Source organism: Mauremys reevesii, linkage group 15 (assembly GCF_016161935.1).
Source record: "Mauremys reevesii isolate NIE-2019 linkage group 15, ASM1616193v1, whole genome shotgun sequence".
Classification (NCBI taxonomy): domain Eukaryota; kingdom Metazoa; phylum Chordata; order Testudines; family Geoemydidae; genus Mauremys; species Mauremys reevesii.
The window spans coordinates 22,660,920-22,678,126 of record NC_052637.1 but is presented as its reverse complement, the minus strand read 5'-3'; the positions used below and the strand labels follow the sequence as shown (position 1 = coordinate 22,678,126).

The following is a 17,207-nucleotide window of genomic DNA, read 5'->3' as shown; positions in this document are numbered from 1 at the left end:
ATCGTGGGTAGCAGGGCCACAGTGAGCAGTGGCATGGGCTAGCCACCCCAGTGCATACCTACCGGTTTCAGGCGGGTTTGTGTTTGGCACAGTGAGCCTGTGACGCTGCTCGCTGCTGCCTGAGCTGCCGTGGCTACACCACTAGCTCGAGGAGACCTAGCCCGAGTACGTCTAGGCAAGCTCTGAGTGTAGACAGACCCTAGAAGATGCAGCATACAGTGAATGGGATCCTGGCCCCTGGCTGCACACGCCACAAGGCCAAGCTGTGCTGGCTGGAGAGCGTTCCGAGCCTGACTCGCGATGTTTCTCTCTGTCTCTCGCAGCAGATCAGCGTGTCCCAGATAAAAGCGGACAAGGTCCAGATCATTGGGGTCAACTGTTCCTTCGCTGTGTGCCTGGATCAGGATGAGCAGAAAATCCTGCAGAGCGTCACAAGGTAGGAAATGGCCAGTATGTCTCTCTGCGGCTGTGGCCAGCCTACCCCTGGGGACATGTGCTGTAGGGTAAGGTGCCCCCAACGAGTCACGTGAGCCCTGAGGGGACTAACCCGCCAGGCCTCCCAGACCCAAACATGCTGCTTACACTTCTGAACCTGTGTGGACTGTCAGTGGCCAACGCTCCAGTAAACATGCATTCGAGGGGCTAGATGGCCTAAATGGCGCTCTGCACTGCATAGCAACGCTGCAGATCATGAGCCCTGGCAGGAGCCACAGTATCATTCAGATCACGACAGCCATGTGCAGATGTGGGTACAACTAATACAGCCAAGCAGGAGCGGAACCTCAGTCCTCTGTCCCAGGATGGATTCAGCACCAAGGTTCCTGCTGTTACCAATAGATCTTAGTCCTTCTGCTGCCTCTCTCCAATTCTGCTCCAGGCTGGAACCACTGGGAGACTGAACTTTTACCAAGAGGTTGAAGGTTTGAAATAAGATCTCCAGTTCCTAACGTTCAGTCACCCACCTAGGGGTACAGTGCAGTCAAGGATCTCCAAGCAGAAAGAGATCTTCCAGCAGGACTAATCAGTCCACCAGGGGAATTCAAGGCACAATAAATACTGTGACTAGTGACTGTGCTGAGCATATAAACGGAGCAGACAGCTTCCAAACCTTGCAGGGATTCTGCCCTGGTATTGGTACACTCATCCCAGATAGTCCACATGCCCTTCAGTGGGGAGGTTGTGGAGGGGAAAAGGAAAAGACAAATGACTGTCTGTCTGTGAGTATAGCCTAGGGTATCATTTCCAGTGGGATATTTCTCCTCCTCAGAGAGAACCAAGCTGTATTACCAGGGATGAGATCGGATGACATGACACAGAGTAGTGCATTTTCACTTGGGCTCAATACCAGGGTAACTGGGTGAAATTCTCTGGCCTGTGTTGGGCAGGAGGTCAGCCTAGATGATTGAATGGAATCTATGAACATTTAAATGGACTGTAAGCAGTGTTGTAGCCATGTCAGTCCCAGGATATTAGAGAGACAAGGTGATTGAGGTAAGATCTTTTACTGCACCAATTTCTGTTGCTGAGAGAGACAAGTTTTTGAGCTACTCAAAGCTCTTCCTCAACTACTTATGCCCCAGCTCTTCTCTTAATTCCTTTATTGCTGCAAGATCCAAAGGTGATCATTTAAAACTGTGATACAGAGACTGCAAAAGAAAAAGGAAAATGCAAAAGTTTTGTAGTGTGGTTTTTTTAGGGTGTACATTTTCAGAAGTGCCTGTGGATTTCGGATGCCTCTGCTTCTGGGTCCCCAATCTGAACAACCTTAAAGGGGTTGGTTGGGCAGGTGCTCAGCACTTCTGCCAATCAGGCCCCTCTCTGAGGGCGCATATGGTCCCTGTAACTTGAATTCCATGGCATACGTTCTTATTGCACTCCCAGCCTGTCCCAGCCCTGTGATTCCCATTGCTCATTTGATCTGCAGGTGCGAGGTCTCCGCATGCTACAAACCCAGGGATTGTGAACCCTGCACACTGAGGACATCCCCTTTGGATCACTTCCCCCAAGACCAGCCTGAGCTCTGTTCTCTTCTGTGCTTGCCCATCGCCACCTTCAGCGGAGCACTGCCGTAGAAGAACCAGCAAGGCCAGGGTCACCTCCCAGGCCCCATGCCGCCTCAGACCAGACATGCCTCCAGCCAATCCTGATAATTGCCAAAGGAAATGTATTGCACTCCCTTGGGTCAGGGATCTAGAGCTTCCTGCACCCAACCATCTTGCAACGTGAAGCGTTAGTACAATGGATGAGCTACCCCCAGCCTGCGTTTAGCATGCCCTTGAGAAATGGAGGGGTCAGTTCAAAGCTCTGGTAGCTGTCACAGTTCATGGCCTCTGGGAGGGAAGTGAGTTCCTTGTCATCTCTAGATGGCGCTGCCATTAGCAGGGTGGGGCAAGGAGAGGAGTGCCACTTTCCTGATCAGCTGTACTTGCAACCAGTGTAGATACTGGAGAGACTGTGATAGGCGGTTTTGGGGACACACAAAGATGAGTCTCCTTAAACAGCTGGAGAGTTTCAAACTAACCTCCAGACAATATCCTGATGATGCTTCACCCAAAGCAAATTTGAAGATCTCTGTTAATGTTACAAATTCTTTGGAATCAGGGGACAAGTTTACTCTGAATTATTTCGGGGCTTATTTGTCCTACAGGCACAAAGATGAGAGCTGCGTTTAAGGCAAGGAGGAGTTGAATGTGGCTTGCAAATCATGGCTTGGTTGCCAGTGATCTAGTGCAATAGGCAATTTCTGGGCATACATTGGTCTATGCACCGTGTTACATTTACTGTAAAGCTAGGTCACTAGAGTGATCAACCTCTGTGTCCTGCTAAGTCTCGGAAAGCACAAATTCTGGGGGGGCACACAAGCTCCCTTGTTCAGTTAATGCTCCCGTGGCCAGCTTACCTGCACTGAATGCTGGGTTCGAAACACCCTGGAGAGGTGAATGTATAGCGCTGATGGAATTGCACTCACAGTTCAGGGCGGGGGGAGGGGGGGAGCCGAGTACTGGGGAGGCCACGGTATTGAGTGGGGTCAAGTTTAAATATACCAGAGAGACAGCTTTGCTGAAGAAGGCCCTGGAGCCAAAAACACTAGTGACACAGCGATTATAGGATGCTGAGCCCCCTGGGAGAACCCCTCTCTCCAGCAGGAGACAGTTAACTCCCTTCTTTCTTGTTAAAAGGCTCTAAGTTCAAGGTGCCAGGAAGGTGCAATGGCTGTGGGTGCAATCTGACCACACAAGCAACGGGAAGTAGAACAGCCTTGTCTGCTACTCTTCACGGCAAAGCTATTTATTAGTGTTGGTTGGTTTACTGCCCTGTTACTAGCACGCCAAAGCACGCACGCTTCTGCTGCCTCACATGGGTGCAGGCGGTTCCGAACACCAGGGTGGGCTCAGTCACTGGCTAAAACGCCCTTTTGCCAGTCCAGAAGGGGATCGCTGCACCTTATCCTGTCACAACAGTGTAATCTGTGATCTTGACATACATGGCTAAGTAGATCTCGCCCCGTTAACATTGTAAACACTGATGCTTTCACTGGCCACACAAAAATATTGGAGAGAAGAATTTCCCTGTGATAAATTAAAACAAGCACAAAACTCTAGGAATGTATAACCCCATTAAGGATTTTGGGCCTGCAATGCTTTTTTTTAAATGATAGAAATTCGTTTCAGGTTGAACTGTATATATGTTGGACGTCAGCAAGTTGGTGTGTCTGTGATCATTTGTAAAATATTGTTCAAAGAACTTTTAAGAGAACTGTAAAATATTAAACATTGATTTATTTCAAGAGCAATGTGAGTGCAGAGTTTGTGTACTCAATAAAACATGGTGTGTGCCATGCAATTCCTGATCCTGAAAGGGGAATGATGTGAGGCATTGGAGCTGTATCCTTTCAAATGCAGTGATGGCTGTAGCTGGATGGTTTGCATGGGTTGAACCCATGACTCCTTGATCTAAAAATAATTAACCTCTGCAGCTTGAGCTGAAGTATTGGACATATTACTCGAGGACAGTGACAGGCTCATAAACTTATATAGTCCAGCCACTAAGGGGAAGTGAAGATCCACACTGTGTTAATTTGAGTTACGTATGCTTTTCCATAAAAAGAGTGACTGTATACAGTAAGTCTAAAATAGCTTCCCATCAGGTAGAAGAGAAAGAACAAAAGTAAAGTCTCCACAAGAGAGCACAGTCTATGTGTTTCTTCTGTAAATACGCTGCAGCCACTCTTGCACTGTTCTTGTTTTCAAGATAAATAAGGGATATTTTTTTCCAGGGCTGTAAGTCTTGCTGCTCCTGTGACCACAAATAAAGTTACACCAGGTTGCATTGTGATACATCCAAGAAAGAGGATGTGTTACCCCTTGCAGAAAAAACTACTGGCATAGAGTAAGAGGCTCTAGTAACCTTGTGATAAGTTTAGGACAACTCCTATGTACCCAGGATATCTTTTCTTTTCACCTAGCAAATGTTGCATTCTGGCCTGTGCCTTTCTAGCCAATATTCCCCTCACCACCCAAAACCACAAAAAAGGAAATAGCCTCCCCCCAATATTAAATGAGACTTTAAAAAATAATTATGACTAATTGTTTCAAGTGTACCCACACCCTTTTGTGTTCCCTTTCTGGGGATATTCAAGAAAACAAGATGTTTTTCAGTTCCTTCAGACATTTCAGCTAAATTCCAGTGAATAAGCTTGGAAAAAAATGCAATCTCTTTGTGAACAGCTTGAACAAAGAGAAGGTGACAGCTTTATATATAAACAATTGTAACCCTTCTGCCCCTCTGAGTTGGCAGCAACAAGGGCCGGGTTCAGTATCCAGGGGTTCCGTTTCAATAACACAATGCAAAACCGGCTCGAGCCCCCACCCAGTGACCTGGGACAATTACATACCACCCCCCGGGCGCCTCTAGGAGGCAATACTTCCCCACTTGCAAGCACAGAGTCCGAGTGTAGCAAAATCCTTTTAATAAAGGAGGGAAACAATGCGGCATCACGTTGGAGAGACACCACAAACAGGATTATAACATAAACCATAAGCAAAAAACCCCCCCTCCAAGTACATTTGGCACTGTCCTTTCCCCCTTAGGGTCTTAAGTCCAATCACCGCACAGTCCAACAACCCAAAAGTCTCTGTCTCTGGTCAGTGCCACCCCAGAGTTCAAAAGTTTATCTGCAGAGTTTTACCCCCCAAGCCTGGGTGGAAACGGGGGGGGGGCACCCACAGGGTGTTAAGGGGCACCTTACATGGGCCAGGGCCGACTGCTCCGCCTCTCCGTGGAGTTCTGCTGCAGCCTTCACCACGACTGGCTCCACTCCACCAGCTGTGCTGCTCCTCCAGCCGACCTGTGAACCGCTTCAGCCGTCCCCACAAACCGCTCCACTCCGCTCACTGTTCTGTGGGCTGCTGCAAACTGTTCCGCTCTGCCAGCTGCTTAGTGATAGATTTTCAGGCTCCCCCACTAGTTAACAGCACTCAGTGATCTCAGCTCAGTAAGCTTAGCTCTTAGTGATTTCAGCTTGTCGTAGGGGAGCCCCGGTGCTGGTGCACCATTGGCCCAACATGAATTCAGATCAGCAGCCTCTAGATGGACTCCTAAAGGATTCAAAATTAGCTCTCAGTGAAAAGAGAAGGATGTGCAATTAGCGTTCCAGGCACTCAAAGGGAGCCCATACCATCAAGTACACACACCAGTCCCCAACCTCTCTCAATTCACTGGGTTTTGGCACCCATGTCACTTGTCTAGCGAGTGCTATTTACTTGATGGTGAGATTCTCTGTCATAAGGCAGTTTCATAGTTCACATAATCAGGGTGACAACACTTTATTCCTCCTGCCCCAATAACAAAGAAATTGGGCATCCCACAGCTGTCAAAGTGACCATTTTAGGCTGCCGTGGTCTATGCTAGGCAGGGTGGGTGTGCCTATGCAAACATGATCAGTGCCTGAAACTCTTTTCTACACTCACCATAATTCACCACCAGATGTCAGGGTAGAGCTCATCCTGATTCTGCTTACACAATCTTTTAGGAATTGGCCGCCGAGCACTATTTTAATTCTGATCAGAGCTGGTTGAAAATGTTATCAATTTTTAATTAAAATGGCTTTTGAAGGAAACAAATACTTCCACTTTTTTCTTTAATTTTTCAAAAATGAATTGAATTTTTTTCAGTTTATTTTAAAAACATTTTCCTCATCTTTCTCCCCTTTTTCCTTTTTAAGGGAGAGAAAGGAAAAAAGAAACAAAACAAAAAATTAAATCCAAACCAAAATGGAACACTTTTGTTCGACTTTTTTTTTTTTAAACAAAATGAAAAATTCTTGTTTCATTTATAACTTTCCATGGAAAATACTTGCCATTTTTCAGCCTGGACTAATTCTGATCCTCTAAGCACAGTTACATTCCTTGGGGGTTTAGGAACATTTGCCATTAAAAGGACTAAGGTGAGGTCTACCCTAGAAAATTCCTGTATAGCTACACCAGCAAACCCTCCTATTGTAAGTGCAGCTTATACCAGCAAGAGAGTGCTTTTTGCCAGTATAGTTTACGCCAGTTCCTATGCCAGGATAAAAAGAATGTTTATAGTGCTATAACTGCATCTACACTAGAAACTTCTGCCCTTACCGTAATGTATCAAAAAGATACATATATCACACTCCTAACCCACAAAACTTTCTGTTGCAGACTTGGCCTGAATTCCCTGCACTTTGAAAATCTCAACTTCTCAGTTTCTGCTGCTTAGTGGGACTGAAGCCCATAAACTTCCTCAAATTTGTGCCATAGCTGAGTTATCCATTCCTTTTCTTTCAGCCTGTTCACCTGAATGGCATTTGTAAACCAGGATTTGTCTGACTCGAGCCTGCAGCACCTTTAAAACACACACCATCCTTCCTACAGGACACAGCAACCTAATTATACCTATAAAAGCATATTGTAGCCCTGCCAGTTGGCTAGCAAGAAGAAATTACTTTTAACACGCAGGTGGGTACCATTATACCCATCATTCAGAGTAGGCTGAAAAACAGGAACTTTGAGGGCTCATGTACGCAGGGAAAATTACGAGCAGAGCTATACTGGTATAATTATATAGCTCTGCCAGTAACTTTCCCTTTGTAAACAAGCCCATAAGCCACGAAGTTCCAGGAAAACTTGGCTCAGTAATAATTTTTAAAAACCCCAACTCTTTGGCCCTGAGGCAGAAGGTCTTGGTGAATGAAGTTCCTACTAGTACCTGTACCTTGCGTACAGCTTCCTTTCCCTCTCCAGCTCGCAGCCCATCACCATTTAGAAATAGATGTAATACTCCTTCTGCTGTGCCCAGTATCCTGTTCAAAACCATGTAGGCCTTCAGCTGTAAAAAAGCCCTTGCCAAGGCTCCACTTGCCCTTTTAACACATGGGGTGCAGACTATGGGAGGGAGGGGTTGCAGTTTTTAACAAGAATGTGGTGAAACCTTGGCATTGGGAGGGTTTGCTTTCTATTCTGCAAGCTCAGTCATAGCACCTGTGGGCATCTCATCAGCTCTTATAGCTAAGCAGGGATCTGCCAGGTAAGGATTTGGATAAGTGAACCTGGGGAAACCAAGATGGTACAGGAGCTGTTTGTCATGTCATTTGGGTGGCAGAGCAACATGCATAAAAGGATGTTGTCAGGCTTTTCTGCCATCCAGGTTAATGGGAATTGGCTCAGTGGTGGGTGGTTCTTGTTGCCCACTTGTTTGTTCAATGTAATGTTTCCGATCACTTCCTCTTGTTAGGTAAGTTGTTCTCGTAAGTGACAAGGTCAAAATGTCCTCTGTACTTTCTTTCTGCTTCCTTGTAGACAAGGTGGTTTGTGGTTTTAAGATACAATGGGCAACATTCAAGTAAATTCTGCCTATTAGAGAGAGTGCAGGAGATGGTGCCCCAGCCATGGTGTTAGTTTGACAGGGCTAATCTGCAGGATTACGTTTTATGGAGCTGAGCTTTGCTGCTTTTCATGGAATAATGTACTGGAATTGTTTGCAGATATTTAATCAGCTCTAAACTGTAAGGCCCATTAGCAGAAGAATGACCCAGCACTTCCAGCCATGTTAAATGTTTAATTGTTTGTGTTTACAGGATTAGAATTAACTAGATTTTAATGCATAATTGGTACAAATAATTCATAAACCCATGACATAACTTCACCTTTTTACTGTGTGCTCAATTTGTCATTTTCTCAAATTATTTGTTTGAAATTAAGATACTGAGAAATTCCTGGGGATAATTCTGATCTGTAACTAGAGCTGGGTGGAACAAAAACAAATTATTTAAAAAAATGCAGATTTGGCAACACTGAAACATTTTGTGAATTCATGTCAGTTTCACTGAATTGGTTTGGTTGAAAAACAAAACAAAACCCCCAAAATGAAAGGTTGCATTTTGACACTGTTGTGATTAAATCTTTAGTTTTATTTTGTTTGAAATGCCTTAGTTTTGAAATTTCCTTTAATTTTGTTTAAAAAATAACATTACTAAAAGGCTCAACATGAAAATTGTTTTACATTTTTCAGAAAGACCCCCAAAGTCCATTGTTCACCCAGATCTCTCCATCACCCCTTTGCAGCGGTGAGCATTCAATAGGTGAAGCTGGAGCTGTTCTGATGGGCCCTACTGCTCAGGAGGGGCCTGACCCTGCAATGGCAAACCCCCCGTATTGATGGACCCCATGGAAGGCTTGGGGCCATGCTTGGTTCTGGAAGAACAAAACTCTCGAATTAGGTTTCCTGTGTGAATACTCGTGATTAGAAATTCAGCATTTGCTTTCCCCAAATATTCTCAGATATTCGCTGGGCCTCTCGGTAAATACGCTGACTGGAAATCTATGTGAAAAGCACAGGTTGGGAGCACGGATGGAACAAAATCATTTCAACGTTCACACTATCATGGAACACTTTTTCAATATTTGCCCAGGTCTGGAACGAGCCCAGACTAGCACTTGGCATAGTAGGACTCTCCCTGATGAGGGTGGACTGATGCTACCAATCTTTTTCACATAGACCATCAAACAGTCCTCAGAGGGGAATGGATTTTTTTGGCTACTACTAGACTAGCCCGATTGTAATCGTGGACCTGGTCAGGAGTCATAGCTTGTGACATCCATTCCTGTTGTAAACAATCTACAGGTGGCTGCAGCATTAAAAGAATCCGCTGGAACCTCTGCCTTTGACTGGCATATCCTCATAATCAAGGCTGCGAGTCTGTCACAGAGGTCACAGAAGTTATGGATTCTGGGACTTTCTGGGACCTCCGTGACTTCTGCAGCAGCTAGCTGCACTGGCCGCTGCTAGGGCAGTCTCGGGCCACTGTACTCCCTTGCCCCCCCCTGCAGCAGCAGTCATTTCGGGCCGCCACACCCCCTCCCCAGCAACAGAAGTCCTGGTCCATGTGCCACCCACACCCACACAGCAGTGGGGGTCCCGGGCTGCACGCCACCATCCCCCCAAGCACCCATGGCACCCCTGGGCCACCCCCTGCCCCAGAGCACCCATGATTTAGGAGTATCTAGTACAAGTCATGGACAGGTCACGGGCTGTTAATTTTTGTTTACTGACTGTGACCTGTCCATGACTTTTACAAAAAGTACCTGTGACTAAAACGTAGCCATAGTAATGAGAACTGAAAAACTCTCATGAACTTTATCCGCTGTGTAACTTTGGACGGTGTATGCAGAGACATCACGTCACCGTGAAAAGAGGTGATAGTCCTACTTCAGACAGCCCTTGTGTAACTGCTTTACTACTTGGATTCCAGTGGTCCCCGAGGCCCCACTGCAGGCATATAGCAAGAGAGTGCCTGCCCTGTAGGGCTAGATCCACAAAGGGACTCAGGCATCACAATGCCTAGCTCCTAGGAGCCCTGCTACCTAGTGGAATCCTCAGCCCCGAGTGAGGCACCCAAGGCATGGGGAGAGAGAGGTGCCTACGCCAGGGATTCTCAGAAGTCAGCATGCTGAGCGGGGAGCTGCCTGGGCTGGCCAGGAGTGAAATATAGAGGAAAAGGGTGGAGTGCAGTCCCAGATGGTGGAATCTATTGGGTTTCCGGGAAACGGGGCGGGCAAAGCCCGCCCCATGCTAACGGATTCCCCCCCCAGCCTAAGGGGAGGTTCCACAGGGCCTCAGAAACCCACTAATTGCGGGGGACAACTAATAAAAGAACAGGGACAGGAGTGCGGTCAAAGGGTCATAAGAAGGGAGCCTGACGGGGACACCGAGCAGAGAACCCCGGACAGCGCCCACTGCTCCTCGAAGGCGTCAAGGGAGCCAGTGGACACCGCCCAGAGGAACTCCGCCCGGAGACGTGAACGGACTAAGGATCGGAAACAAGCCCCACAGTCGCAGGAGTCTCCATTGGCCAACCGCCTCTCCCTGGTCACGTAGATGGCCATTTTAGCCAGGGCGAGGAGGAGGTTGACCAAGAGGTCCCACGACTTTGTGGGGCCACGGATAGGGAGTGCATGGAGAAGGAGGTGAGGGGAAAAGTGCAGCCAGAAACGCAACAGGATGTTGGTGAGGAGCCGGTATAGGGGCTGCAGCCTGGCGCACTCTACGTAAACGTGCGCCAGGGTCTCCCTCACGCTGCAGAAGGGGCAGGTGTCTGGGACAGGGGTAAACCGCGCCAAGTACACGCCCGTGCTCACGGCCCCGTGGAGGAGCCGCCAACCGATATCCCCGACGGGCCTCGGGACCAGGGTGGAGTACAGGCTGGCCCACCGGGGCTCCTCACCCTCCAGAGGTGGCAGGAGGTCCCGCCACTTGGTGTCGGGGCGGGACACGAGGGTGAGGAAGTGAAGGGTGTGGAGCACGAGCGCGTAGAGCTGCTTCCTTGGCGCGGTTTGGAAACGGACCAGCTGCAGATCGTGCAGCCAGCTTGCGGAGAAGGGGCGGGTGGGGACGGTCGGGTCCACTGGGCAGGGGCCCGATGAAGAGGTCCGGAGGGCTCGGGGTGGGGGGTGGGCGGGGCGTGCCCTCACGCAGGACCCGGTCGAGGTAGGCCCGAGCAGCGGGCGGCAAAGCGGCCTTCACCTCCTGTAGTACGCGCCAGGGAGTACAAGGCCTGGAGAGTCCCATCCGCCGAGCGAGCGTCAGGGGATCCAGCCAGTCTCCCCGGTCGTAGAGGAAGGTAGGCACCTAACTACTGTTGATCTGAGGCTTAGGCACCTGGCTGACAGGCAAGAGGCAGGTGTCTATCTCTGCTCAGGAGTCTCATAGACTTATAGACTCATAGACTTTAAGGTCAGAAGGGACCATTATGATCATCTAGTCTGACCTCCTGCACAATGCAGGCCACAGAATCTCACCCATCCACTTCTATAACAAACCCCTAACCTATGTCTGAGTTATTGAAGTCCCCAAATTGCGGTTTGAAGACCTCAAGCTGCAGAGAATCCTCCAGAAAGTGACCTGTGCCCCATGCTGCAGAGGAAGGCGAAAAACCTCCAGGGCCTCTGCCAATCTGCCCCGGAGGAAAATGAACCCTTTCCTGGAGTGAGAGTGAAGGACCCCTCCCCTGTGCTCCCTAGCCCAGTGCTTAAGGCACTCACCAGGGACGTGGGAATCCCAGCTTCAAAGCCCTGTTTGGCCTCATGTGGGGCAGAGTTTTGAATTAACGTCTCCCACTTCGCAGGTGAGGGCCCGAACCAATTGGCCAGGTCTCTCTGTCTCGCCTGGTGAAGCTGTGCCACTTTGTGTAAATAAATATTCATTGGAGGGTGAGGGTGGAGCAAGAGAGATTCTATAGCTCAGTGGTGAGGGTGCTGATGTGGGAGAGTTGGGTTCAAGTCCCTCCTCCCCTCACTCTGTAATTCAGATACATGGATTGGGAGTGGAGGCTGATATATAACACACCTTTGCCGTTCCAAACAGGTCGGTGCTCCCGTTCACTTCCAATCCTCTTCCCACTTTATATTATGGGTACATTTACCAATAGTTGAAAAGATTAATCGATGTTTAGAAGCATGCCACAAACATAAACTCGTAGGTGATAAAGAGGGTTATAACATAAGCAAGCTGTTGGACTCTGTAACAATTGATCCAAATCTCTATCCGTCTTTTATTAGCCCTTTGGGCACTATTAATAAAGTGTGATCCACATTCCCTTTGCTCACACCCTCATCCTCCATAAAATAGGAAAAGCCAGAAAAGCAAATGACCTGGATCACTAAGGAAAAAAAATCAACACACAAAAATCCAAACAGCCTTGTAAGCTGCTGTCATTCAGTTTCAGAAATACTGGTTCTTTAACATCATTAGCTCCTTTTAAATACAGCTAGTGCGATGCTTTAATTTTTGAGACCCTTCAACCTTTCCACACACTACCACACATATTTGTTTTTTTGGGGAGGGAGAGAATTTGTAAACATCACAGGATGTTACAGAGGTGTGTGATGTGAAGCTGAACGCCCACTCAGCACATCCTCACAGACCCACCAGCTGTATGTGAAGCACACTACACCTCTGTGAGAGAGACATCACCAAAGAATTAGTACGTCCTGCTATGCAGGTTAGTTTGTCCCATATTACTAGTGGTGAGGAGATGCCATTGATAGCCAGTGAGTGAAGCTGGTTGGGAAAAAAAGAAAAAAAGAAAAAAAAGAATTTCAAAGTTGATTTTGTTGCACGAGGCTTGAAAAGAACCTTTTGTCATTGACTCCCTGATTTTTTTTGAGTGAATTTTTAAAAATATTTTTTTCATTTCTCCTTTTTTTACTTTCCACTGATGTCTTTTCTTTTTTAACTTCTCCCATCATTAATTCTCTCTCCCCCTCATGCTTGCAAATGACTGGGAAACTAGGAAAGAGGAGGAATAAAAAGAAAAACCAGTATATGAAAAAGTTAAAATAAATTACAAAACATTTTGCAAAATATCTTTAAAAAACAAACTAATTTTTGCAAAAAAAATAGTTTTTTTAATAGCTATAATTTGACAAAAATGTATTTGAAAAATGTTGAGTGGGTCGTCCAGTGACATATTGAAGTGAGCTCCTTCAGCCATGGTCATTGATGGGAAATGTGTCAGAAGAGGATTTTTCACAAGACTGATATGAATGTACCAGGTTATGTGCGAGCCTACACTCTTGCCTCGACTGGAAGCGACTTTGGGCCCTGCATTGTATGTTCCACTGTCACTGACATTAGAGCCCTTTCAGCTGATGCAACAGACCACCCTCTGATTCCAATTGGAGAAGGATTTGACCCGAAGAGAGGTAGATCAAATCATTTTAAACTAGATCTGGGAGCTATTCCTGTCTTTGCCACTGGCCTGTTGGGTGATCTTGGGCGAGTCATTTCACTGCACTGTAACTCAGTAAATGAGGATAATAATATTGACTGCCTTTGTAAAGTGCTTTGAGATCTACTGATTAAAAACACTATGTAAGAGCTAGGTATAATTGTGTATTGTTAAACACAGCAGGCACCAATCTTTAGGGGATGTAACTGGCACAAGGGGCAGCATTGTGGATGCACTTTGCCTGACGGATCAAGCACATGTAGGAATCTCTCTATTTTTAAGCAATGAACTTGAGCTTTCTCTGTCTTATACATCAGGATGGAAACTCAGGCAGTGTCTCAAAAGTGCTGGTGACTCAGAGTCTGAAAAGAGACTGTAAAATGGCCGTTCCAACACAGGTAAGCTGCTCGCTGGGTGTCTCTTGAGCTGACTTACTGTAAAAGAACAAGTTTTTTGCATATTTTATCTCTTGCAGAACCAGTTGGAGAGCAAGTTGGATTTGACTCCACTCCATAATCATCACGTAAGTACCATGAGCAGAGTCTTTATTCCCAGTGAAAAGAATCCTAGGTGGAGTTTGCAATGAGAGCACTTGAAAAATATAGTTCTTGATTTATGTAAGCGTATCTGGAGAGCAGACCCAAGAACCACACAAGGTCCTTTCTGCTTCTCGGTTGAGAGCTCCCACTTTAAGGAAGTTATTGCCAAGACCTGTACTCTCCCTCTTTGAGCTACTTAATCTCCTTTCATTTGTGGCTTGTTAACTGGAGGTGATTGTGTGTTATCAACCGTGACTGAATTCACCAGGGCTGGGAAGATTGGAGATTAGAGTGAAAAGCTTTAAAGCAGGTGTGGGGCACCTTTTTTCTATCAAGGGCCATTGATCCACAGAAAAAAATCAGTCGTGGACCACACAGCCCCATGGGGGGGGGGCACAGATGCTCAGAGCTTCCCCTAGGCTCTGGGGTGGGGCCAGAAATGAGGGGTTAAGGAGGGGGTTCCAGACTGGGGCAGGGGGTTGGGGTGCTGGAGGGGGTGAGGGCTCCAGCTGGGGGTGCGGGTGGGGCTTGGGATGAGGGGTTTGGGGTACAGGAGGGGGCTCCGCGCTGGGGCCAAGGAGCTTGGGAGCAGGCTCAGGGATGAGACGGGGGGGTCTGTAGGTTCCCCATCTTTGCTTTAAAGGCCTTGCTCATTCCTTTACCAGAAATTCTGTACCTAATATCTTCCTCTTTGGATCAATTCCTATCAATGCATTTGGATTGCCCCTCTTTTGATTGGTCTGTAGGTGAGCAGTCATGTTTCCTGCTTTTAATTCTTGTACATCCAGTTTTCAAAGAACATGACATTTTCACTCACCTCAGTGTGAGTGATGTGACTGGAGCCCTATGCTCTGCTCAGAGCTAGCGCTAGGTAGGATTTTTTTTTTTTTTTTTGCCTGAAAAAGATTTTCAGCAGAACATTTTCCACTGTTTGTTGTTTTCATTCATTTATTTTATTTTTGGGGGTGGGGCTTTTTTTAAAAAAAACACAACCTCCCACAATCCAGAAATGTTTCATTTTTCAGTAAATGAAACAACAACATTTTTGGGTTTTGATCAAATTGGACATTTTTCCTGAAAAATTCCATTGTGTTGAAAGTAATTTTCTGTTGAAAAAATGTTACAGTGGAGACTGCCAGAAGCTGGGAGTGGATAACAGAGGATGGATCACTTGATAATTGCCCTGTTTTGTTCATTCCCTCTGAAGCCTCTGGCACTGGCCACTGCCGGAAGACAGGATACTGGGTTACCTGGACCATTGGTCTGACCCAGTATGGCCATTCTTATGTTCTTATGTAAAATTTTCAACCTGCTCTACTCAGAATTGTTTCTCCTATCTTGGCCTATCCGCACTCGTATACAGGAAACCAGGCTGGATGTCTGCTTTAAGGCTGACGAGCCATGACATTTTTAGTAAGACATGCAATTCTACACTTGCATGTATGGTGAGACCTCACACGTGACCACCATATGTGTGAGGTCACCATGTGGAGGGCGCCATTTTTTGTGGCGGGCACACTGTGTGGAGGGTGCTTTGGCTATGAATATCCATGTGGCTGATCTTGTCCTACCACTTAATATGGAGCAGCTGATGAAGACGATGGGAATTGCAAACATCAATCGACTGCTCCTCAGCCTTCTTCTGTACCCATGTTTCACTTGTGACATAAACAATATCACAATAATGCGCAGCTACAATCTATTTGCTTGGATACCGCTGTCAAGATGGAAGATGTAGCAGTCAGGGGAATTTTCTACACTTCAGGGCATAAGGACTAGCGAGTACCCTCTTCACAGCATCTAACATATGGCTTCCTCAGGGAAAAGGGACTCAAATCCCTGTTTTTGCCTATCTCCAATGGAATGTCCTCATTAACAGCCCTGAAGACCCACATTCTTTAGCTCTTCATCTGACCAGGTCCAGCACAGCTCCTTCCTCCCTGCCGCAGAAGGACAACTTCACAGGGGGAGAATCTCCATTTGCTTTTCACTCCTTGGCTTCTCTGCTGATGCTGCCAATAAAAAGCCAGTTATATCACTACCATCTGCAGTGGTGGTGGTTGTGATGGAGAACCACCTCCTCATTTCATCCAACAGCCCCACAGGATCCACCTGTGCAAAGCTCCTCTCTGAGGGGGTGCAAATGCAGAGTGTAAGTTAATGCCTGATGTAGAATATGGTTCTCCAAAAGGTTTCATAGATTCTCAAGCCAGAAGGGACCACTGTGATCATCTAGTCTGAGCTCCTGCATCACACAGGCCAGTGAACTTCCTTAAAATAATTTCTAGAGCAGAACTTTTAGAGAAACATCGAGTCTTGATTTAAAATTTGTCAGTGATAAGAGACTCACTAGGACCTCTGGTAAATTGTCCCAGTGGTTAATTACTGTCGCCATTAAAAATGAACATCTTATTTCCAGTTTGAATTTGTCCAGCTCCAGCTTCCAGCTGTTCGATCATGCCAAACCTTCCTCTGCTGGATTGATGGGCCCATTGTCAAATATTTGTTCCCCCTGTAGATACTTCTAGACTGTAATTGTCACCCCTTAATCTTCTCTTTGTTAAACTTTAATTAGATTAACCCTATCATTATAAGGCATGTTTTCTAATCCTTTAATCTTTCTCAGCTTTTCTCTGAACCCTCTCCAGTTTATCAACATCCTTCCTGAATTGTGGGCCCCTATCTGGATATGGGATTCCTGCAGCTGGTCACACCAGTGCCAAATACAGATGTAAATTAATGTCTCTACTCCTACACGAGATTCCCATGCTTATACATCCCAGCTCTTTTCGTCACAGTGTCGCACTGGGAGCTCATGTTCAGCTGACTATCCACCACAATCCCCGAAACGTCCCCCATCCTGTAAGCATGGCCCGCACTCTTTGTTCCTAGAGGTACACATTTACATGTAGCCATATTAAAACACATATTGTTTGCTTGCACCCAGTTTACCAAGTGATCTGGAGGGATCTGTGCAGCCTCTTGGGGCTGAGGAGAAGGTGAGAATGCCATGGAGAGCCACTCCTCTCCTTTTCTCTCCAAAACACCACAGAGCCTGATTCCCACAGAGCACTTGGAGAAGGGCTTCCATGTGGTCAGATGAAGCACTTGGGGTAGAGGTCACACATATCCCAACAAGCTGGCAGATTAATATAATGTGAGACAGGTTGGCATGCAGTTGCTAGCACCTTTAATATTTGCCATGAGCCATTATCCTCGCCTCAAGGAGCTGGCCAGGGACCTGTGACGTGGAGACTTGGTGTGAGGGGAAATGCGAACTTCATTGACAACCCCTGCGCTATTTAAGGATCCTGTGAGCAGAGCTCTGGTGCTCTGGACCATCCCGCTGTGGATAGGAGCAGAGGTGAAAGTGGCCGGTACAGGCCGGTACGGCGTACCGGTAAGAAAGTGCCTGC

General features: G+C 46.9%; 1 protein-coding gene and 1 long non-coding RNA gene across 3 annotated transcripts in view; one reads left to right on the top strand and one right to left on the bottom strand.

The window, feature by feature from the left end:
* PIK3R5 (phosphoinositide-3-kinase regulatory subunit 5) overlaps positions 1-3,793 on the top strand; it is a 99,055-nt gene extending 95,262 nt beyond the window's left edge. For both annotated transcript variants that reach the window (XM_039501887.1, XM_039501888.1), the window contains exons 18-19: positions 324-436; positions 1,925-3,793. In XM_039501887.1, the coding sequence (XP_039357821.1) occupies positions 324-436; positions 1,925-2,072 (261 nt within the window). In that variant the 3' untranslated portion in view covers positions 2,073-3,793. The remainder of the gene's footprint in view (positions 1-323; positions 437-1,924) is intronic.
* Positions 3,794-8,416: 4,623 nt separating this feature from the next.
* LOC120382971 lies at positions 8,417-9,786 on the bottom strand. The gene is made up of 2 exons (XR_005588302.1): positions 9,609-9,786; positions 8,417-8,844 (listed from the first exon to the last, which is right to left on the bottom strand). It is a non-coding gene; the product is annotated as an uncharacterized LOC120382971 (long non-coding RNA).
* Between the last annotated feature and the right edge of the window lie 7,421 nt (positions 9,787-17,207).